The sequence below is a fragment of the Lycorma delicatula genome, chromosome 2, assembly GCF_047948215.1.
Source record: "Lycorma delicatula isolate Av1 chromosome 2, ASM4794821v1, whole genome shotgun sequence".
Lineage (NCBI taxonomy): Eukaryota > Metazoa > Arthropoda > Insecta > Hemiptera > Fulgoridae > Lycorma > Lycorma delicatula.
The window spans coordinates 172525937-172552055 of NC_134456.1; the positions used below are offsets into that span (position 1 = coordinate 172525937).

At 30.7% G+C, this 26119-nt stretch overlaps 1 protein-coding gene across 1 annotated transcript in view; it reads right to left on the minus strand.

The window, feature by feature from the left end:
* LOC142320320 (lachesin-like) overlaps positions 1-26119 on the minus strand; it is a 732258-nt gene that overhangs the window by 15530 nt on the left and 690609 nt on the right. Inside the window, exons 7-9 of the mRNA XM_075358027.1 lie at positions 25086-25260; positions 19239-19435; positions 5072-5291 (exon numbers count right to left, since the gene is read on the minus strand). Of these exons, the coding sequence (XP_075214142.1) occupies positions 5072-5291; positions 19239-19435; positions 25086-25260 (592 nt within the window). The remainder of the gene's footprint in view (positions 1-5071; positions 5292-19238; positions 19436-25085; positions 25261-26119) is intronic.

A 26119-nucleotide genomic window follows, 5' to 3' on the forward strand; every position in this document is an offset into this window, starting at 1 on the left:
ATCGTGAAAGCCATTCGTAACATTGCGAACGACATAGAGCAATCATCTCCGTAAGCTTGTTTCAAAAGTTGAAACGTTTCTGTGAATGTTTCCCCAGTTTCACGTAAAATTTTACGTTGTATTGTTGCTCCAGAAAATCGCACATTACCAAATTCGCTACTAATTCTTAAACACGTTACGCTCAGAAAACATTAACACAAAAACAAAACAAAATATCAATAATTTAACAACATGTGGTTACAGAGGAGGTTATGCGGAACACAATTCTGTCAACCGCACGTCAGTAAATAAATATCTCCGTTGGCGCGTAATTAAAAATGTTCGGTTATTTTCTGATCAGACCTCGTATGGTATGAAGATTTCAATGGTGTGATTTGATTTTATAAATGAAAATTCAACTTGTTTTAAAAAGGTTTTACGTTATAACAGCTGGTTGAAATTGAACTATTATAAAAAGAAGTACAGTTTATATATTATATGACAGTTTTAAAGAAGTTAATGACAAATTATTCTAAAAGAAAATAAGACAACCCATGAATCTCTCAAGAATATAATAAACAATTAAATTTATTACGAAGGAATCAACACAGACTTAACATTGTATTCACGTACGATATAGAGATTAGGATAAATTAAAAAAAACATTGTATAAGTGATTTTGATTATTGCAAATTTTCAGTTTTTTCTTACCTAAATGTTTGTTTATTAAAAGAAATTAGTTTCATAAAAAATGCATAAAAGCTGTTCAAGTGTTAACGTATAACACTTGAACTTCATTGATCTGTTACTAGTTCTGATTTAAACTTAGTTTTAAACTTCAAAAAAATATCCTAAGAAAACCATTCCGTCTTAATGAGAAACATGTTTTCTTGTTTGAATGTCATTACAATAAAAATGAAAAAGAATTAATTTAATTTTTAATAAAATTTTTAGCAATTTAATAATTTTTTAATAATTAAATTTTTATAAAATTTGTAATAAAAATATTTTGTTGCATTTAACATTTTCCTCTGTGGCCATTGTACTTACATCAGAGGTGTACAACCAGTTAACACTTATTTTATAGCGTCTTAAATATTATGTCAATTTATACTAATACGAGATGTTATCTCTAAAGTAAAGACCGTTTCATTCTAAAAACATTTATTCTGAAAACTTTATGAATATTTTTTTTTATTTCTCTTAAACTATATACCTTATACTACTTCTCTATACAATCGCCACATGAATTAAGACATTTATCGTAGCGATCACCAGTTCCAATACATAGTCATCGTATTCTTCTGCCGCCAGTCCATTTAGTCACGGATTAACAGCATTTTTAAGTCCATCGTCATCCGCGAATTTCTCACCACTCAAGAATTCTTTCAATTTCCCAAACAAATAGTAATCAGAAGGAGCTAAGTCCAAATGTTCTCAGTAAATCACGTGTCGGAACCACAACATGTGGACGTGCATTATCGGGCAGCAGGACGATGCCGTCCGTCAGCCGCCCTCGTCGCCGTTTTTGAATGGTGCGCCGTAACTTACGTACAGTTTCGCAGCAGGCTTCTGCACTTATAGTCGTTCCACGTGGCATGAAATCAATCAACAGTATACGAAGCCTATCCCAAAAGACAGTGGCCATCAATTTGCGTCCAAATAACTGTGGCTTGACATTTGTTGGTATGGTTGGTGATTGACTATGACGTCATTAACTTGACTACCGTTTTCTCTCTGGCGGATAATACGAAATCCATGTTTCATCGCCGGTAACAATTGAATAAAGAACTCATCACCTTTTTCTGTGTAGCGAATCAAAAATTCCAAAGTAGATCCAATTAGAATTTTTTTTGTGACGTTCCGTTAAAATGTGCGTTACCCAACGTGCACAAACCTTTCTGAACCCTAAATGATCATGAACGATGCGACCAATAACAGCTCCTGAAACATCAGGAAAAAGAAGGGCCGGTCGGAAATCATTGAGCGACGATCTTTTCTAATTTCATTATCGACGCGTTTCAACAAGTGTTCGGTGATTAATCGATGGCCTCCCCGAACGTTCTTCATCAGGCACATTAATTCTGTTATTGCTAACTTTTCACACAATTTTCGGACGTTTCTTTTATTAATTGCATTACACCGTCACAGCAATCAACCGCCTATGAATTTCAGCCGGCTTAATGTTTTGATGGTTTAAAATAACATATGACTCTACGTACTTCACAGTCGGCGACAACATCAATTTTCCTTTCATTTTATAACGTAATAACTCAAACATAATCAAAGATACTTCAACGCGACAACTGCAGACAACAATGCAGTGTGTACGTTACTAGAGGGCCACGAACGATACAGATTTGCAAACCTTAAGAAGAGGAATTTACCAGCGGTCTTTACTTTAGAAATATCTCTTGTAGAAATAGTAAATAAGATGTATATTTTTACAAAAAATAAAAAAAATAATAGTAAAGTAAAAATCATATAATTTATTTTGTATTACTAAGTTTGCTAGATTGGTATTGACTGTATGGGCTTACAATCGTTAAATAGTGTTTTGAAAACTTTTCAGGTTTAAGAAAAAGTTTGATACTTTTTTAATGAAATAGTAAGAAATTATAAAAGTTGAATTTTTCTTAAAAGTAAATGTTCTTTTAAAGTAAATGAAACTCTCTTAAGTAATCTCATTTATTGAATTTTATTTTTAGTTTAAAGATATAACTATTATGAATGATTTTATTTCTGTGTTTTGCTTCTTTTTCAGAATTAATTCTAAAGTTATTTTTAGCAAGTTATACAATTTAATTTAGTTTAAATTAGGTTTCCATATTAATTTTTTAACTCATTAATATTAATAATCTTCAAAGTAAACGTTTGTTTATGTTTCTTAATTATTTTATTTTGAATAAAACATTTTATATATAAATGAAAGTCATTTATCTTTTAAATTTTAGTTATTTATAATTCCAACCGTATAAAATACAATACAAAAATACAGAAGCCCAAAGAAAAATTGAAATAAAGTTAAAAAAGGAAAAAAAAGTAGTTAAGCTTACACGATGTTGCTCTTAAAATTTTACCCTTTATCGAGTACACACACACATACTGTCGACCAAAGTGGACCGACTTTGACCACCTTCTTTCTTTTTCCTGTTTAGCCTCCGGGAATTACCGTTGAAGAATTACGAATGAGGATGATATGTATGAATGTAAGTGAAGTGTAGTCTTGTACAGTCTCAGTTCGACCATTCCTAAGCCACCGGGTTGGTCTAGTTTTCCCAAATTAGCTGATTTGAAAGTCGAGAATTCCAGCGTTCAAGTCCTAGTAAAGGCATTTACTTTTATACGGGTTTGAATACTAGATCGTGGACATCGGTATTCTTTGGTGGTTGGGTTTCAATTAACCACACATCAGGAATGGTCGAACTGAGATTGTACAAGACTACACTTCATTTACAATCGTACATATCATCCTCTTAAGTAATACCTGAACGATAATTCCCGGAGGCTAAACAGGAAAAGAAAGAAGAAAACTTTCGACCATTTCTGAGATGTTTGGTTAATTGAAACCCAACCACCAAAGAATACCGATGTCCACGATCTAGTATTCAAACCCGTATCCGTAGGACTTGAACACTGGAACTCTCAACTTCAAAATCAGCTGATCTGGGAAGACGAGTTCACCACTAGACCAACCCGGTGGGTTGAACAACTAGTCCAAGACTTATTTTTTTTGTATTGTGTTTAATACACCAACTAAAGAATAATATTTAAGAGATTACCAGTAGTATATCTTGATTTTATTTTTTTTAAATGTCAATATCTAATTAGGAAACTTTTACTGATTTATGTATATATATATATTTATTAAATATCTGTTCATAATCTACAAGCATAATATTACGGAACTATTTATTAATAGCTTGTAAAGTATTTATAGCTTTTTAAAGCGTCTTTTTAAAACTTTAATTTATAAATCAGTTTCAATAATTTTAGTTTCTTCCACAATTATAACATATAGTTTATAGTTAAGTTAGTTATAGTTAAGTGATAGTATAGTCAAAGTTAGGCTTAAATTTAGGCTAAGTTTCATTATGAAAATTTCAGGAAGATGTATCATTCTTCTGTGGATTCGGGTCAAGCACGTATAGTTTTATAGAAAAGAAGTTTACACTAAGACTCAAATCTAAGGTGACACTTTCTTCAGAATTATTCCCAAAGTTTCATTAGCAAGTAACCGTTTGCCAAAGATTATATTTTATAACGAGTAACCTAATGAACATCAATTCTGAGAAACTACTTCGCTTGTTCAGAAGGGGACAATAATGTCCAACTGGATAATCCGTAGATATGTCGGAAACAGCGTATTTCACAACTGAATGCAGAGGACTTATTTTATTTTAGTCATGCTCGTTTAATTTACAGTTGTTTTTATGATATAATACATTAAATGACCAAAGTTATAACTCGATACAATTACATGAAAAATTACTGTCATACTGTGTCATGTCAGTTAAGATTTCCAAATTTCTAGAAATTTTATAAATATTTTCTTCCAATACGGATAAGAGTAGTTGTTATCTTATCTTAAACTAAAAATAACGGAATGTAATCGAGTTATCCGATATCTGCTCAAAAAAAAATCCTATTAACAATTAATCATTCTCCGTCATAATGGGAGCTCCGATTGGTTAAACGTAGTTTTAATATTTAATAATCAATAAGTTTCAAAAATCGAAGGTAATATTTCTCAGCAGAAATTTCATCCTTTCATTTAATTAAGAGTTAACATATAATAATTAAGTATGTCAGTTAATAATGAAAAGAAAAAAAGTACATTGAATATTACTTTGAACGTTTAAGTTTAAAGATTGAATAAACTAGTGTTCATACAACACATTTAGTAACAGTCATATAACTAATTTATACATTATAATATCTATTAAGTTACAAAAATTGTGTAACAAAATTAATGTTGAAGAAATAAAAACCGTAATTATATATATTAAAATTCTGAACACGATAAAATAAATTACGAGTTAAAGAACAAATAATATGAAATGAAATAAAATAAAATTCGTTTAGCTTTTACCTTCGCCTCTGGTCGAAAATTGAAATATGTCTGACATGTGATTCCATCCAAATCGGTTTTTTGCTAGTACACGAGCTTGGTATTGATAAGACGGTTCCAGCCCACGTATCACGTACGACATCTGTTGGGTATACTGCTCACTAGGTGCAGCAGGTAGTATAACATCACTCCACTCGTCCACTAGACGAGGTCCATTACCACCGGATGACCAGGTATCATTCTATAAAACAGTACACTTTTGTTAATATTACGGAATGATTATAATTCTTTTAACTGTAAAGAAAATTATTTTACAAAATGTACTACTTTACTTTCGTTAAACTAAAGTGTAATATAAAGAATGAAACAAATTAAATTGCGTAATTTTAAATCTTATAATAAAATATTCCGTAATTATTTTAAAATATAATTCTATTGAAATTACCATAAAATAAAAACTCAAAAATTATTTTTTTTTCATTTATTTCTTTAATTTATTAATTAAACACTGGAATGAAGTTTGGTGTCCGTATAACCCTTTTTCCAGCTTCTTAATATATAGACATTTGTTTTATTTCTTTTATATAATCAAATCAATAACTATCCCAGAACATACATTTAATTTACACAAACACCATACATTAATTTATTACTTTACACGGTCTACTCTCGTTTTTCTTACAGAATAAATTCTATTCTTTCAATATGTCATATTTAAATACGTAATCAGTATCATAAAACTGTCATAGTTGCTTTCTTACAGTAAGATAATATTTTCTATACAGCCAATCTTTAAGGTAAATTGCATCACGTAGGGTGAGTATTACTTACTTACTTACACGCTGATGGCTTAATCTGATTTTTATAACAATACTTGGCTTAGTACAGAACCCAACGGAAATTCTCTGTACCGGCTCTGTACAGGCTCTGTACTGATATCTTCAATATCCCTAATAAGCCTGGCATACGATGCATTTCACGCTTGGGGATAAATGCACCATAATATATATTCTTCAGTCAAAACAGCTGGATTTACTTGTTATACTACATTATACTATACAACAATACAACTGAAAAAGCTAGCATACTACCAAAGTCATAACTCAACTACAATCGCAGTTCTAAAAATTATAATTAATAATTCTTCTTCAATGGAAGTGCTTCGATTGGATAATATGAATATTACAGTATTATTTAAACAGAGAAAAATCTATGGCCAAAATATAGGTTTACTTTTTGGATGAGGTCAGGCTTAATGTTTTATAACTCAGTCAGATCGTTCCATATATTACGCCGATCCATTTATTTAATGGGTGAGGTTATTCTTTAGAACCCTGCAACTGCTTTCAGGTGACTCCTTAATTTGTGGAGAAAATATAATTTTTAATGAAGTATATACTTATAACGGTAAATCCAAAATAATGCTATATCCAACTAGGATAAAAACATTTGGATCTCCCGGGAATTATGAAGGGGTCGGACATCTACTGCCTTGCACAGAACTAAAGTTTCATTTAGTTAAGTATAGTTTTTTGTCTAAAACTTCGTACCTCTGTGGATAGATTGTTCTTTTACACTACCCATTTCTTTTTTTTTACCTTTAATTCCTTCTTCAACATTTTTGATTCTGCGGGCTTAGGCAGAATTTTACTATGTACGTAAGTGAATATTAAAAATGCCGGGACCTGCATGGCCATTACATACTTGGTGTCATCTGGTTGAAAGGTTCCCACAGACCGATCTAAGGATTATTTGGCAATACAAGCGAAATGGCTGGAGTACTTAGTGCATCCTGAAGTACAAAATTTAATCGGGTGGATCATTAATCCATCCTATAAATGTAAAACGATAGATCTGAGGAAAAATCGATTAAAATCTGTGACAAAGACTTAGAGATATTTAAGTTCTGTATTTGCTCTGATTCAGAAAAAAATAGGTACTCAGGTTAAATCTAAATACCTATCCCTACAATCACATTACTACTTATTAGTAAGCAATCTCTATCCATAGAAAGAGTAGATTCTTTGAAGAACAACCAAAACAGTATACGAAATATTAACACCAAGAATAGTCAGAAGAAAAATGTTGGAATAAACAGAATGGACTACACTTAATGAGCCATTTTGTCATTTGTGATATTATCTTATTTTTTACCTCTTACTTTGACCTGAAATTCCTATCATCCATTAAAATAATTCGGTATCAGTCCGTATGGTATTCAAGAGTGCATACTACTCTGAATAATTTATTATTTGATAATCAATGTTATAGAATTTTATTAATATTAAATTTGTCTCGCATTATAAGTTTTTTGTCTTGTTTAATATTTATAAAATGTGATTTTAATTTGTAACTAAACTAACCAATTTTTTATGAAGATTTCTCTTTTACTCTTAGCAGACACTACTTATTTTTATGGATATACTTGTATTGTACTACATGAACTTTGTATTATTTTAGTACGACTGGATGCAAGAAAAAATAAAAACATGTAAATAAAAATTATCTACATAGATCATTGTAAGTAAATGTATCTGTTATGACTTGTCATTACAGGTACAATTAATTTTATGAGGTATAAATGGATCCTGTTATTATTTATTGTTATCTCCTTGCATTTAGATTATTGGTTCATAAAATTAGACAAGTTATTGCCTAGTCTAATTAGATTTAACTTTTGTGATTACGCAGATATTGATTTAAAAATAATCTAACGATATTGTGTTGGTCGTTTTGAAAAGACTGAATTTTTATATTCTGGTGTATAAAATGTTCAATTGTGTTTTTTACTGAAATCGTTACATGTTATATCAGTAGCTAAAATCATTAAAAAAATTATTTTGGCTTCATTTGTATCCATATTCGCTTAATTTCTTGACCTAGTAGAATGTATTTATTTTTTACTGATATTTTATTTATAAGTTGTCAATTGGTATAATTATCTAAGAGATTCCAGATTCTTTTTATATTTATTTACTAGTGTTATGTCTGACCGGATTTAGGTAATTGCTTTTGTCCCTCTGATTGATTAACTGATCTTTTCCAATTATTGCTGGGCTGTATAATACGGCTTGTTTCTGACATTAAGTTATGACGTGACGGTTCTCTTCAAGTTATGATTTTTCCAAGAAAATTTCTTCCTCTAATAATAATAATAATAAAAATCTAAGTTGTTTGAAAATTGTCCCTCTCATACAAGCGCCAACACACATACAGTAACGAGAAATGTAAGATGAACCGAGTAGTTACAACGCTTTGATAATCTGGATTGATATTATGTAAAAGTTTTTGTTATTTCAATTTTAAAGAAACAAGGATTCCCTAGTTAATAATAAAAACGTCAACGAAATTTTATAGACAGAAATAAAATGATGGTGCTCTCATTATAATTAAATATGAATTAATTCCCTTGATGAAAGTTTAAATGATAGTAAAAATACAATCCAGTTCCGCATAAAATTTAAAGTATGTACATGTATTATTTATAACTGAATAAACAACGCCCACGAGTATTGATGACGTGTGTGGTAGCTATAAAACAATGTTGCTCATGCGGGACTGGCATTACTGTTAATAATTACCGGTACATTTTATGAAGCCTTCCACTGCTTTTACCTTTTAAAAATGGAATAGGAGAGTGTCCGAATGGGGGTAAACGGAGAGAAGGGTCAGCTGACATGAACACTAGACATGCGAGCACCGCAAGTCTGATAAGCCAGTCAAAAGTGCTAATTACATCATACATAAGAACAGTTACCTAGTGTTTTAACACGCAATCCTTAGTACTGTTTTTAATAAGTCAGTAGATTAAAATTTTAATTGTCGTCTTTGCGCCGTTTTAAATGAGATGAAACATTATCGCATTTTCCCCCTAACTCATGTCTGTGTAACTGCTGTGTCCAGATATATGAGGTCGGAAAGGGTAACATTAGATACACACGGCGCAGCAACCCGTTTTGCTACTGAAAGTATACTTCATTAATAACATCCCCAGCGGAAGTAAATTGATATTTAATACCTTGCTAACATTCAACCTATTCTGCAAAAGCACTCGTAAAACAAAAAAGCAATTTCACAGTGATCCCTTTTTATTGCGAATTGAAGAAAAAACAAATTACATTTAATATTCTGAGAAAGACAGCAAAAACAAACGATATTTAGATAGTATGCACGTTTGCCTCACACAACACGAGTTAAATGGGCTCCCTAAAACTGTGCGTATACTCACACACACACGCGCACGCTCGCGCATGTAAAATAAATATTTTATATTAAGAAGCCTACAGAATCGTTGACCAAATAAATTAAAAAACACAAATATTATTTAAATCATATTAAAAATTTCAAATAACCGTAGGCACGTACTTCTCTGAATTGTATAATACATCACGTGAACAATAAATTTATCATTTTATAAATAAACGCCCAGAAAGATCATAATTCGATTTTAATATTAATACACTTGACAAAAAAATCCACACTAAAAACTTTTAATATATTTTTATTTTACAATAAAATCAAATAAGATAAATTCAATAATCCAATAAGATTTTAATATAATATAATATTATAATATAATATAAATAAAATATAAAATGCAATATACTTTAAGCATAATTCAATAAGAGAGGTGATATGAAGACGTACGAATTGAGATCATAAAGAAAAATATTTCACGGGTAGAACTAAAGTAATAAAATGCGGTTCAGCCGTTGTGGCGCTAAATGAACGAATATACTTGTAAAGGAAAAGTATGTAAGCAGTTAAATTTAAAGACTCCTTTTTGGAAGTTAGTTAAAAATTCAGGTATCAATAATGATTTTTTTATTCTTTACTCTTTTATTAAAATGCGAACCATGAAAATGTTGTTTCAAAATAAAGAAGAGCTAGCAACGGATTTTTCTGAACTTTTCCACCATATGAATAGAACTGAAAATTTAACGTTTCCTCAGGAGAAAGTGGTAAATTATCATTACAGCCTTATCAAAACCTTCTAATAAAAAAAATAATAAATATAAAAAATAAAATAACGTTCTATAATTTTAAAATGTTACAAAAATTAACACTATTGGCGATTTTGTGCCAAGTTACACTCCCTTAATTCATAAAACAGTTAACGTATTAAATGACAATATTTTATATTATTTTCACAATCAATAAATTTTAAAAATAAATTTGTTAATTACTTCTTAGATAAAGTTTAAAAGTATTTTTCTGCATAACAACACATCATTAAACAAAAAATTCAAATCAATAGATTGGAATATTAAATAGTTCCAAATAAAATGTTAATAGCTCTTCTGTTCCTGGCGGTTGTATAATCTCCAACTCCTGATATTAACAAAATATTGTTGCAGCCTTATATTAAATATTTACTTAGTATACTTATATATATTTTTAATATTTCTTATATCTAAATATTTAATATTGCACACAGCCTCGTTTAAAAAGGCTATAAAATGAATAAAAAAAATTTTTGTAAAATTAAAATGGATAAAAACCAAGTTTTTAGGGATACAATTTGCTTCTATGAAAATATTACCAATTATCTTTTATGGTAGTTCCAATGGTATTGAAAAACTTACACAATTTAAAATTTCCATAAAATCCATTTTCCGTTAGAGAGAAAATGTTCCCACAATATCTCCCTAGGCCTTCATCTATTTTTTTTTTGTTGAAATTAATAGAATGAAATCTTTTAATGTTTAAGTTACGATATCAAATTCATGTTTTAGGTCAAACGGCATACATAGACCAACATAAACCCGTCCATACACGTAAAATTTTATAATGATGATATTAGTATTTATGGAAGCAACGAAAAATTAACTTTGAGAATTACAAAAATAGGATTTTTCATTTTTTTAGGATTTTTTTTTAATTTTGGAAATAATATTTTTCCTCTGTTACTATTAACCTTCTTAATATTACTCTGAATACTATAAAAACTGGGAAAGTAAAAGATATACTGAAAAAAAAATTAGTCAAAGACGAAATAGTGCAGTATAAAAATATGACTGTAAACTTAGAGCCTTTAAATATACAAGTTTACGAAAAGTCAAACCCATCATAAGAGGAAAAACTGTTATGAATTTCTCAGAAACAAACCAAGTTTCTTAGAGTCAAGTAGGACTATCTTTATACTCATAGTAAGGAAATTTTACTCATATCAAGCCTATAAGCTGCTAAATTATATATTTTCTCTGTGAACCTTTTTTATAAGTACTTAAGTGGCAAGGACATTTCGTTTGGTAGCCACTGGTAGTTGTTCCCAATCACTTGAGAAATATTAATTATATGCAACTAATAAGCGATAGTTATTGATTATGTGTTATTATTATAAAAATTATATGATTAATTATAATTCCATTACTTGTACAATGTTTTTTAGTGGAGAAAAATTAAGAAATACAATAGTATATTTGGAATTTAGTAATGAAATATAACTTAAAGTGATTCAGGTTAGTTTATTAATGGTCAAATCTTCAACGAAAGTGGAATCTATTATGAAGATGCTACATTCTTTATTCTTTCCATCATTTCAATAACTTTTTTTCATAATAAACATTTTTATAGATAGTTGAAAAGGAAGACCCTAATATCGAATACTATTTATGTAATAAAACTATAAATTAAAAAAAATAATAATATACATACGTTATGATATAAACAACTAAACATTTTTCTATTAAACGAAACAAAAAATGCAACTTGCTGTGTAAGATATAGATACCGTAAAGTAATCTAGAATCTAACAACAAAATACAAATTTTAGATGCTTATGATTTTGGAAATATCGTGTCATAAGTATATAATTACCACTACAGTAAGGTGAGAAGGCCAATTTCAGAAGGACAAACTCTAATGGATCTGAAAAGGAGCTGGACCGGAAGAGGAAACGATTCTGAAAGAGAAAAGTTGAGAGGAATGAAGTTATTTGTAAGTCACGCGAAGGAAACACGCCACCACCCCCTAAATGAATATAGTTACCAACAATTCTAGTGAAACCAAACATTATCATGTTGATCTAATAGTTATGGCTACTGCATTATTATTTTTGGATTCTAATTCAGATTACAAAACAGTATTATAAAATCAATACAAATCACTTACTTACACATTTTGCTAAACAATAATCCTTAATTACGTTAAACGAAATGAAGTGAGTTATTAGTAAACAGAAATACAGTTACCAAACAATACGAATTTAGTATTACTGTTTTAACTTAACTACAGAACTGTAGTTAAGTTCAAGCACAAACTTTAGTTAAGTTATAAGCACAGTTATTTTAAAAGTGTAATGTAGTACAGGAAAGTTTTTCTTTATCAAATAGAAATTATTTTGTATTTCCACTAAAAATATTTTTAAGGAATTTTTAAGTCACATTGTATTGTATTATTAGTTAACTATTATGTCTTAACTGAACTAAGGCACACTTATTAATTTATTTTATTATATTATGTAATTTCAAGTACAAAACTAAAAATAAATCTACTCGAAATTATAAGGTATACCGCAAAAATCCCCACGAAATACAGCTATGATCAATGGATCGCTTATTAATAAAGACTTTAATGGATAAAATTTAGGCTTATTAGTGGAAATAATAAATCAAAATTTGAACAAACCCTGCATTTAAAAATAATAACAAAAGCAAATTCATGAATGGTTAAAATTATGGGAACGGTAGATTAACAAAAAATGGTTAAAGGTTTTTCTTCTTTTTTGAGATTTAAGATACGTTGATACAATTTTCTCAAAAAATTATTCGATTATTTTATATTTCGCTTCTTTTTTTTTCACTTCTTAAATTTATAAAAATATATCGACTGCACAATGTAGCTGACTTCAAATAGAAAGAACTCACTTAGAAATCGAAATTTTCTTCTTATGAGTAAAAGATTTTGGTTAAAAATGTAATTAATACTTTCGGGAATAACAATTAGTTAATTTGGAGTACCCTGCTTTATTGTAAAATTTCATAATATATTAAAATAGATTAATAAGTGTGTCTCATTTCATTCAAGACATAATAGTCAACTAAGAATATAATTACGAAAAATAATTGGTTGGTAAAGCAAGGAGTATAGACTATCCTGCTTACATTGTAAAAAGAAGAATTTGAATGTGGAATGCCATATTTACGGAGATTGATGTATGGCTCCCAATTTAGGAGGATCATAATGAAGGTTATGTTTCTGAAGTTTTTAATAATAGCATTATACTTCAATCAAATGTTACTTTTAATTTTTTTTTTTTTAATGTTCTATTTCGTAATCGTGTTATTTTATTAAAAAAATTTATTTCGTAAAACTGAATTTATAAATACCGACTTTTTAATCTGTTTCACATGATGAAATTAATTTAAAAAACGCAACTGCTTAATAATGAAAATACTTACGTTTTGGTACCATTATTAACTTTTAGAAATAAGTATCTAACAAATTAATGAATCTACTTAAAAAATGAAAAAAAAAATGATGCAAAAAGAAACTTTCTATTTAAAAAAAAAAAAAACCATAAAAATAAGGTGAGTTATAAATGAACCTATCATTTAAAAAAAGTAAAAAATAATAAAACTAACTTGTCAAGAATCACAAAATTTTTAAATTTGATCCAGCTCGCCATTGTAAATTATTAAGTTTTAAAATTTAGGCTTATTTAATTAAAGGAATTAATAAATCGAAATTTGAACTATTCCTGTATTTGAAAATAATAAAAAACTGCCCTGAGGTAGATAATCCCCACGTCCGGAACACAACATCTATGTTCCACGTCCAGGGCGGCAACAGCTGTACTTTCGTACATTACATATAGCTGGCTAACGGGGTTCCGAGTAAATTCCTCGGTTATGCTTTGTTAAGTTTGACCTGGTTCCAACTTCAGGTCACTAAACGGACTGGATTTTTGGCTACCTGCAGGAAATGGAATAACAAACGATTTTGGAAATGGATTCATCCACTCTTAGAGCTGGCGGTGTGGCGGCCAGGGTCAATGTTATTGCAGGTGTAACGGAGACCCTTTCGTTGTCCACATGCCCCCTGCGATGGCAAGCATGTAGCAATGGTGCCCATGTATGTCGGTGCATGGGAGCTCTGAAAGCTTCGGTGAGTAGGAGCCTGGAGTCAGTGCAGAGACTGCGCATCCGCTCTCTGCCAGGACATATGCCGGTTCCACCGGAGTACCGGATCGGACCTCCAAGGTTAGTAGGGGGGGTACACCCCCACTCCAGGTGGGGGTGTACCCCGGCGGCTAGCCTTGCTACAGAAGGGATCCACTGTTCATGAATATTGAACAATCAAACGTGGCAGAGGGTGCACGTAAACACCCTCGTTTAGAAACCTCCGATTCGCCGCAAGCGAAGAGGAAAAAAAGTAAAGAATCTGATAGGATAAAGAAAGATGCTGATAGAATCAGTAAAGAATTAAAGAAAAGTCTATTTGGCTATAGTGCACCTAAGCCAAGATTTTTAATTATTACAAGGGAGAATGGAAACTTTCAAAAAGTTAGTCTATTCCTTATCGCAAGAGAAGTTACAAATTGTGCTGGTGGTCCTGTCAAGGAAATTCGTAAAACTTTTAATGGATTGCATGTCGAAACCATCAACGACATGCAAAGCCAGAAAGTTTTGGCGTTGAAGAAGATCGGTGAATTTGCGGTTTCTGTCCAACCGCATAGCACACTGAACTCATCCAGAGGAGTTGTTTGTCACGATATTCTTAATTGTACAGAAGAAGAAATTGTACAAGAAATGTCGAGTCAGGGAGTAACTCAATGTCGCAGACTTACTATGAGAAGAAATGGTGAGATTCTTCCTTTGGCCTCGCATGTTTTGACATTTAATAGGCCGGCATTTAATCTTCCTGAAAAGGTACGAGCTGGCATCCATCGGCTTGATGTACGAGCTTTCATCCCGCAGCCGATGAGATGTTTTAAGTGTCAACGATTCGGACACACAGCAGCAAGATGTGAAGCGCAGGAAATATGTATATGTGGAGAGAAAACACATGAGGGTGACCCATGTAAAGACCCTCCAACCTGCGTTAACTGTAAAGGGCGTCACAATTGTCGTTCATGAAACTGCCCTACATAAAATTAGAAACAACAATTCAGGAAGTTAAAACGCTTCAGAAGGTAAGCTATCCTGAAGCAAAGAAGATTGTTAATAAGCGTACACCACGACCATCGACTTCTTATGCAGAAGCAGCGGCTGCCCCTTCCACATCTAAAATTAATGTGAAGCAGTTGCTTAACACGATGGCACCAAGTCTTGCGACGATGATTGAAAGAATCATTGATTCAAAGATTGAGTCGACTCATCAGAGAAAACAAAGTAAAGATGAGAAGGCTCATCCCCGGACTGACGCCGTTGACATGAGAGACACACCAGCGCCGTTTAAAAAACCAGCTAAATCTGCGATTGTAAAGTCACGAACTTGTGTAAGAATTAAAAATCTTGATTTATCTGACAAAGAAAAACAGATCGCTCCGTCGTGTAGTCACAAATCTAAAGAAATTGTGACAAGAAAACCTGAATCTGCGGAAATGGAGGTGCAAGTTATTATAGAAAAAGCACCAGGCGCAGATGAAATAAAACCTGTACCAATAGAGCCTCCAAAAGCGCAAAGATCAGCTTCGGTGAGAGCATCTATTTCAGCCGGACCCAGTACTGCAGTAGAGATAGAGTCCGGCTCATCCGCCGCGGAGACATCATCGCACATTACTTTAGATTCTTTAGCAAAGATGCTAACAGTGCCGGCGAAAGTTTCATCAACTGAAGTCAGCCGAAGAACGTCACTGGCATCCGAAATAGAGGAAGACGATGCCATGTCTGAGGCCTCAGATACGCTGTCATCAGAGGTTGAGGCCGTCAGAAGAATGGAGAAACGTAAAAAAGGATGGCCGAAAGGAAAGCCTAGAAAGTAATTTTATTGGATCAGAATTTATAAGAAAAAGTAAAATTTTGATCATTTTTCTGACACATGAAAATGTGAAATATTGAACTCTTTTTTTATTTTTTTTTTTAAGTGGGATGGGGCTAATGACCAAAGTAGTCGATGCCCCGAAAAACCTCAAAAAATAAAAAAACTAAATCAATGAATGATTATATCGCGTAAAATTATGGGAACGGTAGAATAATGAAAAATAGTTAAAGGCTTTGCTCCTATTTTCAGATTTACGATCACGTTGACTTAGGCGACTTTGTCAAAAGTCGATTATTTAATATTTCGCGTTTTTTTTTCATTTCCTTGATTTATAAGAACAAATAGGCTTTATAAATTTTGAACCACTCTATTCAAAAATAATCGTCTGTTCAAATACAACTATTTGGAGTATAAACACACAGTACTCGTACATGGGTATATCAAATTTATCGATTCCGAGTAGAATCAAAATACAGTAATTAGTTTATTATAACCTTTTCACAATGTAAAACCATTATTTTTCATAATTGTATTCTTAGCACTTTCACTTCAACTGAATTCAGATGCACTTATTAATTTATTTTATTAAAATATGTAATTTCACAGTAAAGCAGCCTTTTATTTTTCTGTTTAGCCTACGGGAATTACCGTTCAGATATTATTTAAGAGGATGAATGAGGATGACATGTATGAGTGTAAATGAAGTGTAGTCTTTGTACAGTCTCAGTTCAACCATTTTTGAAATGTGTGGTTAATTGAAACCCAGCCAACCAAAGAACATCGGTATCCATGACCTAGTATTCAAATCCGTATTAAAGTAACTGTCTTTATTAGGACTTGAACGCTGGAACACTCGACTACCAAATCAGCTGCTTTGAGAAGACGCGTTTACCACTCACTAGACCAACCCGGTGGATTACAGTAAAGCAGCCTACTTCAAATTAATCAATTGTTATTCCTGAAAGAATTAGTTACCTTTTTAACTATACTTCTTAACTCAAAAGAAGAAAATTTCGTTTTTTAAATTAATTCTTTCTATTTGAAGTTGGCTATATCATCCAGTTTGAATCTATAGCCGTTTATACTTCCGCTTCTTAAAAACCTTTACTAAATAACAAACAACCTTAGGAGTAATAAACTAATTAAAATTTAATGACACAAAAAAACAAGAATTTAAAAAATGAATAAAATACTTTTCCAGAATGAAGAAATAATAACACATTATTAAATTCACATACAGGCCACAATGCTGAATAACGTTAGCCTTTAAGCAGCATTTATCAAAGGAAAATCCTCAGAGCTTTTATAAGCTCTTAATACCCTTCAGGGGTTCCATGAGATTATAACTATTTTCAAGCTATACTCTTAAAGTAACGTATCTTCATACCCTGATACAGCAACACACTGAATGCGCTTCTAAACGTAGTACTGTACATATTTGCCGTAGGTAGATTTTTTAATACATTAATATTTCTACCTTCGATTAAAAGTAGTGATATAATGCGTTTCACTTGTAGGTTTATCCGTGTACGCTTCACCTCGAAAAATAATTAAAATAAACTAAGAGCTATCGATTAAAAATGTAAATAAATAAAATTAAAAGTAATACATACTTTACGCTGATACATGAAGCTCATATCTTAGAACCTTTTATTTAAAATTAATTTCCTTATAATGCATTATACATAACTAAACAGGAATGATTAAAAGTTCTTTAAATCGCACCACCTGCGTTTGTTTTGACATTTAAAAGTAAATTGGCATTTTCATACATTTTTTCCGATTTTATTTTAATCTTAATTTTAAAAGATTGTTCAAATTTTAAGGAGACTGTTTGATTTTAACATTACACAAAAATATTTATATTGAACGCCTTTTTTTATAATATGACTTAATTTATTTTGACAATTCTTACCCCAACATTAAACCACCTTTCGTTGCTGTCGGTTGCTCAAAAAATCCCGTCATACTCCTTCGAATCCAGCCTGTTTAACTACCAATGGATAGTTACTTTCATTTCGTCATTATTCACAAATTGCTAGCTACCAAAATGTTCTTTCATCTTTTTAAACAGAACGAAAACATTCAAAATTAATAACTGGCTGGTATGTTGAATGTTTTATTAAATTTCTCCAGCAAATGAAGGGTTAAAGCTACAGAATTTTGACAGATGTTGATTTGAACTAATACGACGCAATCTAACAACCGTCCCTGTTCCGTTGTAACCGCTAAGTTACGTTTTGCAAAACGTAACTTAGCTTCCGGAGTGTTTTACAATAAACTTGACTAGTAATTGTTATTTATGACATAAGGTCTATCAACAGGACATTAAAAGAATCCCCCAAAAATCCGGTTATCAAAACCGGCACGTAGAAATGGTTTCATTTGTTTTCAGTGTCTGAAGATAATGCATTTCAGGAAACTGATATTTCATTTCTGGAGTTCGATAAGAACCCTTGTTTCATCTGTCGTAATGATTGAAAGTAGAAATTCATGTTCTTTTTCTGTATGGCACATCGAAAATGCCAGCATGGATACACCCACTTTTGTTTACAATCTTCCCTTAGCATAACGGAATCCAACGTTCACAAATTTGTTTCAGCCAAAATCTTTGCTAACATTTTGTTTTGCAAAATCTTTGCAATTTTACTAACAGCTTCTCTAGAACACTCGGGTAAGCCGATTTCAAATTCGAAATAAAGAATTCAATAATTTTAGTTTACTTCATAATCAACGCTTTTAAGTCTTTGGTGAAAATCAAGGTCATTCGAAACGCTCTTTTATATATATGTTCATTCACTGTAGTAACACGAAAAACAGTTGCATATAAATTTCAGCCGATATCACATTTTTTTAAGAATTAAAAACAGAGCAATACAAACTAATTAGATCAACAATGATCCTATAGATAAACTACCTCCACACGATAAACTACTGATTTATCATTATATTGGCAGTTGGAGACGTAAGTTTTTTTAAATTTTAATTTCCCCCCCTGTAATTTCAATAAATAAATAAATATAACTTAAATATTTATACCGTATTTAATAATGCGGTATAATAACACTTTTATTTCTTTTTGTAATCTATATTATATAGACATATTTCATAACAGACACTATGCATAAAATATACAATGTAATAAAAATTGCAGAATCAAAGAACTAATTTTTTTTTTTTAAGAGAGTTGTATTTTTTTAGCAGTACATAAACTCCTAGGTTAAGTAAAATAGTTTTACTTCAAATAAAGAAATGTACTCACTCGTCTAAGGGTTGGTCGTTTAGCAGATTGACTCTGACCATGAGATATTTGCCCAGAAGGTGGTAATGTTGGCATTTTGCGAAAAAATAATTTAAATTCTTCTATTGGTGTATAGCTGTTAACCGACCATGTAAGGTTATAATTATCTCTGTAACGTCCTGTTGGATGACTTCTAAATTCAGCCGGGTTAGGTTTACCTAAAAAAATAAAAAAGACACATAATTATTTGATCAAGCAGGAAGAAAAAAATAACGCTAAATACTCTAACACTTCAAAATTAACGAAATATACATAATCTGGAATTATGAAATAAGCAAGACCAACTTGAAGAGTATCTAATCAAAGGTTACGTTTCAATCAGCCTTAGCAGATATTCGTTTTAAAATAAACATTTCGTTACTTAACAAAAATCTAATTGAAGAAAATAATGTTATAGAACAAAAACAGAAAGCCAAATACGAACTTTAATGGTAAATTTTACCATACTGAAAGTCGAGAAGAAGATAAAAATTCAATTTCTAATATTTTGTTGATATCCAGAGCAGCAGTTCTATCTCTTTACACAACAAAATTTCAGTTTTTTTACAATAAAGAAAACTGCTAACATTCAAAAATAAATTTTTAAATATAAAATTTATAAACTATGTTTGATTTAAGTAAACTTCTTTATTTTAGAAGAAAGGATTTTTTAATCACGTCGGTCGTTTCCTTATGTATGGGTAAACAAACAATTTTCTATTTTAGTAAAGTGAATTATCTTTGTCTACTTTCAAATTTTTCAGATTTAAAAGAAAATTAACCACACAAAACTGTTCGGCCATTCTAAGAATTTTAACTGTCATCTGTAGTTGTTACTTTGTAATTTAACAATCACCGACCGATTTCAATGAAATCTCACAGTTCGAAAGCTTTAACAGAAGAGTGATAAGCTGCACAGAATTTCTTAAATATGTCTAAAGGACATTTAATAATAGTTGGAATTTAATAATATCTAAAGGAATTTAATAATAGTTGGAGATTGAAATGCAAGCATTGGAAAAGGCAAGGAAGGAAATATAGTGGGTGAATACGGGCTGGGCAAAAGGAATGAAAGAGGGGACCGACTTATACAATTTTGCACGAAGTATAATTTAGTAATTGCCAACACCCAATTTAAAAATCATAATAGAAGAATATACACTTGGAAAAAGTCAGGCGATATTGGAAGGTATCAGATAGATTATATCATGGTTAAGCAAAGATTTAGAAATCAACTCGTTGACTGCAAAACTTACCCTGGAGCAGACAATGATAGCGATCATAATTTGGTGATAATGAAATGTAGATTGGGGTTTAAAAACCTGAAGAAAAGGTGTCAGATGAATCGGTGGAATTTAGAGAAGCTTGAGGAAGAGGAGGTAAAGAAGATTTTTGAGGAGGACATCGCAAGAGGTCTGAGTAAAAAAGATAAGGTAGAAAATGTAGAAGAAGAATGGGAGAATGTTAAAAAGGAAATTCTTAAATCAGCAGAAGCAAACTTAGGCGGAATAAAGAGAACCGGTAGAAAACCTTGGGTTTCAGACGATATATTGCAGCTGATGGATGAACGTAGAAAATATAAGAATGCTAGTGATGAAGAAAGTAAAAGGAACTATCGGAAATTAAGAAATGCTATAAACAGGAAGTGCAAACTGGTGAAAGAAGAGTGGATTAAAGAAAAGTGTTCAGAAGTGGAAAGAGAAATGAACATTGGTAAAATAGACGGAGCATACAGGAAAGTTAAGGAAAATTTTGGGGTACATAAATTAAAATCTAATAATGTGTTAAACAAAGATGGTACACCAATATATAATACGAAAGGTAAAGTCGATAGATGGGTGGAATATATTGAAGAGTTATACGGAGGAAATGAATTAGAAAATAGTGTTATAGAGGAAGAAGAGGAAGTTCAGGAGGATGAAATGGGAGAAACAATACTGAGATCTGAATTTAAGAGAGCATTAAAAGATTTAAATGGCAGAAAGGCTCCTGGAATAGACGGAATACCTGTAGAATTACTGCGCAGTGCAGGTAAGGAAGCGATTGATAGATTATACAAACTGGTGTGTAATATTTATGAAAATGGGGAATTTCCATCAGACTTCAAAAAAAGTGTTATAGTTATGATACCAAAGAAAGCAGGGGCAGATAAATGTGAAGAATACAGAACAATTAGTTTAACTAGTCATGCATCAAAAATCTTAACAAGAATTTTATACAGAAGAATTGAGAGGAGTGGAAGAAGTGTTAGGAGAAGACCAATTTGGTTTCAGGAAAAGTATAGGGACAAGGGAAGCAATTTTAGGCCTCAGATTAATAGTAGAAGGAAGATTAAAGAAAAACAAACCAACATACTTGGCGTTTATAGACCTAAAAAAGGCTTTCGATAACGTAGACTGGAATAAAATGTTCAGCATTTTAAAAAATTTAGGGTTCAAATACAGAGATAGAAGAACAATTGCTAACATGTACAGGAACCAAACAGCAACAATAACAATTGAAGAACATAAGAAAGAAGCCCTAATAAGAAAGGGAGTCCGACAAGGATGTTCCCTATCTCCGTTACTTTTTAATCTTTACATGGAACTAGCAGTTAATGATGTTAAAGAACAATTTAGATTCGGAGTAACAGTACAAGGTGAAAAGATAAAGATGCTACGATTTGCTGATGATATAGTAATTCTAGCCGAGAGTAAAAAGGATTTAGAAGAAACAATGAACGGCATAGATGAAGTCCTACGCAAGAACTATCGCATGAAAATAAACAAGAACAAAACAAAAGTAATGAAATGTAGTAGAAATAACAAAGATGGACCGCTGAATGTGAAAATAGGAGGAGAAAAGATTATGGAGGTAGAAGAATTTTGTTATTTGGGAAGTAAAATTACTAAAGATGGACGAAGCAGGAGCGATATAAAATGCCGAATAGCACAAGCTAAACGAGCCTTCAGTAAGAAATATAATTTGTTTACATCAAAAATTAATTTAAATGTCAGGAAAAGATTTTTGAAAGTGTATGTTTGGAGTGTCGCTTTATATGGAAGTGAAACTTGGACAATCGGAGTATCTGAGAAGAAAAGATTAGAAGCTTTTGAAATGTGGTGCTATAGGAGAATGTTAAAAATCAGATGGGTGGATAAACTGACAAATGAAGAGGTATTGCGGCAAATAGATGAAGAAAGAAGCATTTGGAAAAATATAGTTAAAAGAAGAGACAGACTTATAGGCCACATACTATGGCATCCTGGAATAGTCGCTTTAATATTAGAAGGACAGGTAGAAGGAAAAAATTGTGTAGGCAGGCCACGTTTGGAGTATGTAAAACAAATTGTTGGGGATGTAGGATGTAGAAGGTATACTGAAATGAAACGACTAGCACTAGATAGGGAATCTTGGAGAGCTGCATCAAACCAGTCAAATGACTGAAGACAAAAAAAAAAAAAAAAGTCTAAAGGACAGGTTCTAAATTTATTTTTTTTCGTCAAAAACTTAGCAGCAAAAAAATATTAATAATAAATTATTATTAATTTATTTTTTAGAAACAAATACATATAATTTTCACTTCCTTCCCGCCTAATACCTTTTTGTTTCTGAATATCCAAATTAAAGATAAAGCCCTCACTGGGATTTTTATTTTATGATTTGTTGTTTATGTTTTAAACTATAAAACTATCATATTGAGTAAATTCTCTGGCAATTTTTCAAAAGTATAAAGATTTGTATCAAATATAAAATTGTTAATAAAAATCCATTTTGAAACAATGCAACTTTCGACAATGTTTTTCGATCAAACATCATGTACCATAATGTTTTGGATTTAAAACATTATGCGCCGTAATTATATTATCACCGAAATAGATATTAGCATAATCATTTTTAAAGATTTTTCAATTAAATTTAATCAACGTCCTTGGAATGATAAATATCGTACCAAATAGTGTGTACATCTAATGCAGCAATACAAGAATATATAAAACCAAGATTTAAGTAACGTTTTGCAGTATAATTTAGCAATTTTAAAAAATGAAATCTATTTTCAGAAATACAAAATACATTCAAACATTTTTTTGAGTGGGGAGAAGAAGGAGCAAGAGAGAATATTTTTAATTTCAAAATCAATTAAATTCCAAGTATTATCACCTAATTAGGTTTGCAAAATTTTAGGCGTGACCGGAATGACGCTTAGTAAAATGCACGATGTAGGTCATCAGCAGTTGTTAGCCACACAAAATTTCCTAATAATATGCAGAGATATAAAAAGTTAATCTACATAATTCCAAAAATAAATAATTTTTTTTAATGATAATCAAATTCAAGAAAATATATAAAACCAGCTTTATATTTTAGTAGCATCATGTTTCAACTTCGACTGAAATGAGGTCCGAAAAATTGAATATTAATTTTTTTAAGGTTAAGATAACTGTGCAATATTTGTAATTTTTTCTTTTACTTCTCTACGAGTAGGATTACACAAAGTGCTACCTCTTATAACACAAATGGTTACTTTTATTTAGCTGTTGCTTTACACTATCTCTATTTTTCTACAATGACTTAATCATTTGAGATGCAAGACCGATTCATCACAATTGGTTACTTTGGTATTAGTTATATTAACTATACCTACACTGAAAAAATTGAAGCTGTCATTTATAGGGCTGAATGCCACCTGCATTTAGGTAATACATGTATTAGCATGTGACAACGAATATCTGAATCGGTGAAGAATGTAACTCTACTCTTCAGTTTCCCATGTAATTTTGTTGTAGGATGCTTGTTATTATTGAACGTTATACGTTAAATAAGTAACGTTGAACGGTCTAATAATAATTAAATTAATTCGAAGATGAACAAAAGCTGATGGTATACTATATAAATTATGTTACTTGAAACTTGGGGTTTCATTCAAAACAGCCGTACAGATGTGATATTCCAACAAACAAAAAAATTGTTAATTTTTATATGTAAAAATTATTACATAAAATAAATTACACTATTTGCACATTTATTTAATTCTTCTTTTATTTTGCTACATAAGCTATTCTTATAAATATCTTTTAATTTAATTAATTTTTTTACTTACATCGTGAATCGTACATTATTTAAAATGAACATTTTATTTACTTAATTACACAATTAAAAACCGTTTTAATTTAAGGCAGTTTTAACTACCTTAAATTATTCATTTAATTTACACAATGTATCCTAAAATTATTTGTGAACTTCCAACATATACAACATAACAACAAAGTTTTAAGTATATATTTTCTCAAATCATTATATTAAAATAACAACTGTGGGAAGGAGCCCCAAACTAGAAATGCTACTGATAACGCAGATCCGATTACAGGAATATTTGGAATAATTAAAATCGAATGACTTTAAAGTATTCACTGTATATTCACGGTTCCACTGTATAAATAACATTTTTTTTTATTAAGTAGAAAATATCTGTATAGAATATAAATTTCTGATTCATATGAATTTTATAAGTAGATAACTAACACAAAGAAAAATAATTCTGAAAAAGTAATAAAATAATAATATTAATAATAATAATAAATAATCTCAAAAAAAAGAAAATTCCACAAAATAGTAACAAAAAATGAGATTACTATTCTATATCTTTTTTTATGATGATATGAACAATGAAAACTGCCAAATTCTCAATGACAACTGAACTCAGAATTAATCGATATAATACGAATATATAAGGTATGCAAACTTACTATATAAACCGACCATTCAGTTTTATATTTACAAAATAATTATATACCGTTTAATCGAATTAAAAGCGATTTTAAGTAATGTAAGTTTACTAAGAATATTTACCAGACAACTCCAGGTATTGACGTGCTTTCCCTACGGAATTATCAGCAACACAACTGTAATTTCCAAAATCTGAAGCTTGAACTCTACTTATAACAAGAGTGTGCCGACTACCACGAACTTCCATGATTCTTCTTTCAGTTGTATCTAATCTCAGTGTATCTCGGTACCATAAAACCTGAAAAATTACAACCACAAATATAAAATTATATAAATATATATATATATTTTTTAAATGTGCGCGAAAAACAGAAAACTAAAAAATCGTTAGGTAACACATAAATGTTTGATTGATTCATACGATAAAACATACCGTATTCTTCAGATATCATAGCAGGTGTTCTTAAAAATGCAATAAACTTGCCTAGAAGAGGGTGATCCTTCGTATTGTAGGTAGCTTGCCAAACCCAGGCATGCAATCTGGGGAAAATCAGGTCAGAATATGATATTAAACAGAACCCAACAACAAAAAAAAACTCCAGGAGACCTTGTCGAGAAACTATTAAGTTTTAAAATATCTTCCGGCTGGGCTTCGACCTTGAACTGCGAACTTCTTACACAAAAACCAAAGAAAAATATTGTTGTTTGTAATCAAATTTATCTCCGTTTGTAATAGGTATAAACATTTAATTCCTTGAATCACTCTACATACCAAACATTAGGTATAAAAGAATTTTTTATGTTTTTAACGGATAAATTAACTGATCCCAACGGTAAGAAATCTCCAGAAAAATCATTAAAATGAAGGGGAAAAAAATGTTTATTAAAGTACGATACTAAATTTAATTTAAATATCTCTTCTTTTAAAATATTTTGTAAGTTTAAAAAAATTTTCACATAAAAATGAACGTAGGTATAAACGAAGTGGAAGTAATCATAGATGCTATGCCTATCACATTTTATGAAAATAAAAAAAAATAGTATTTCTTTTGTATGTGTTAACTTAAAGGAAATCGCACGTACCATAAAGTGAACAATAAAAACTGATCCAATAGTAAAAAATTCAACAGTCAAAACTTCTGAATATAAAAACCTTA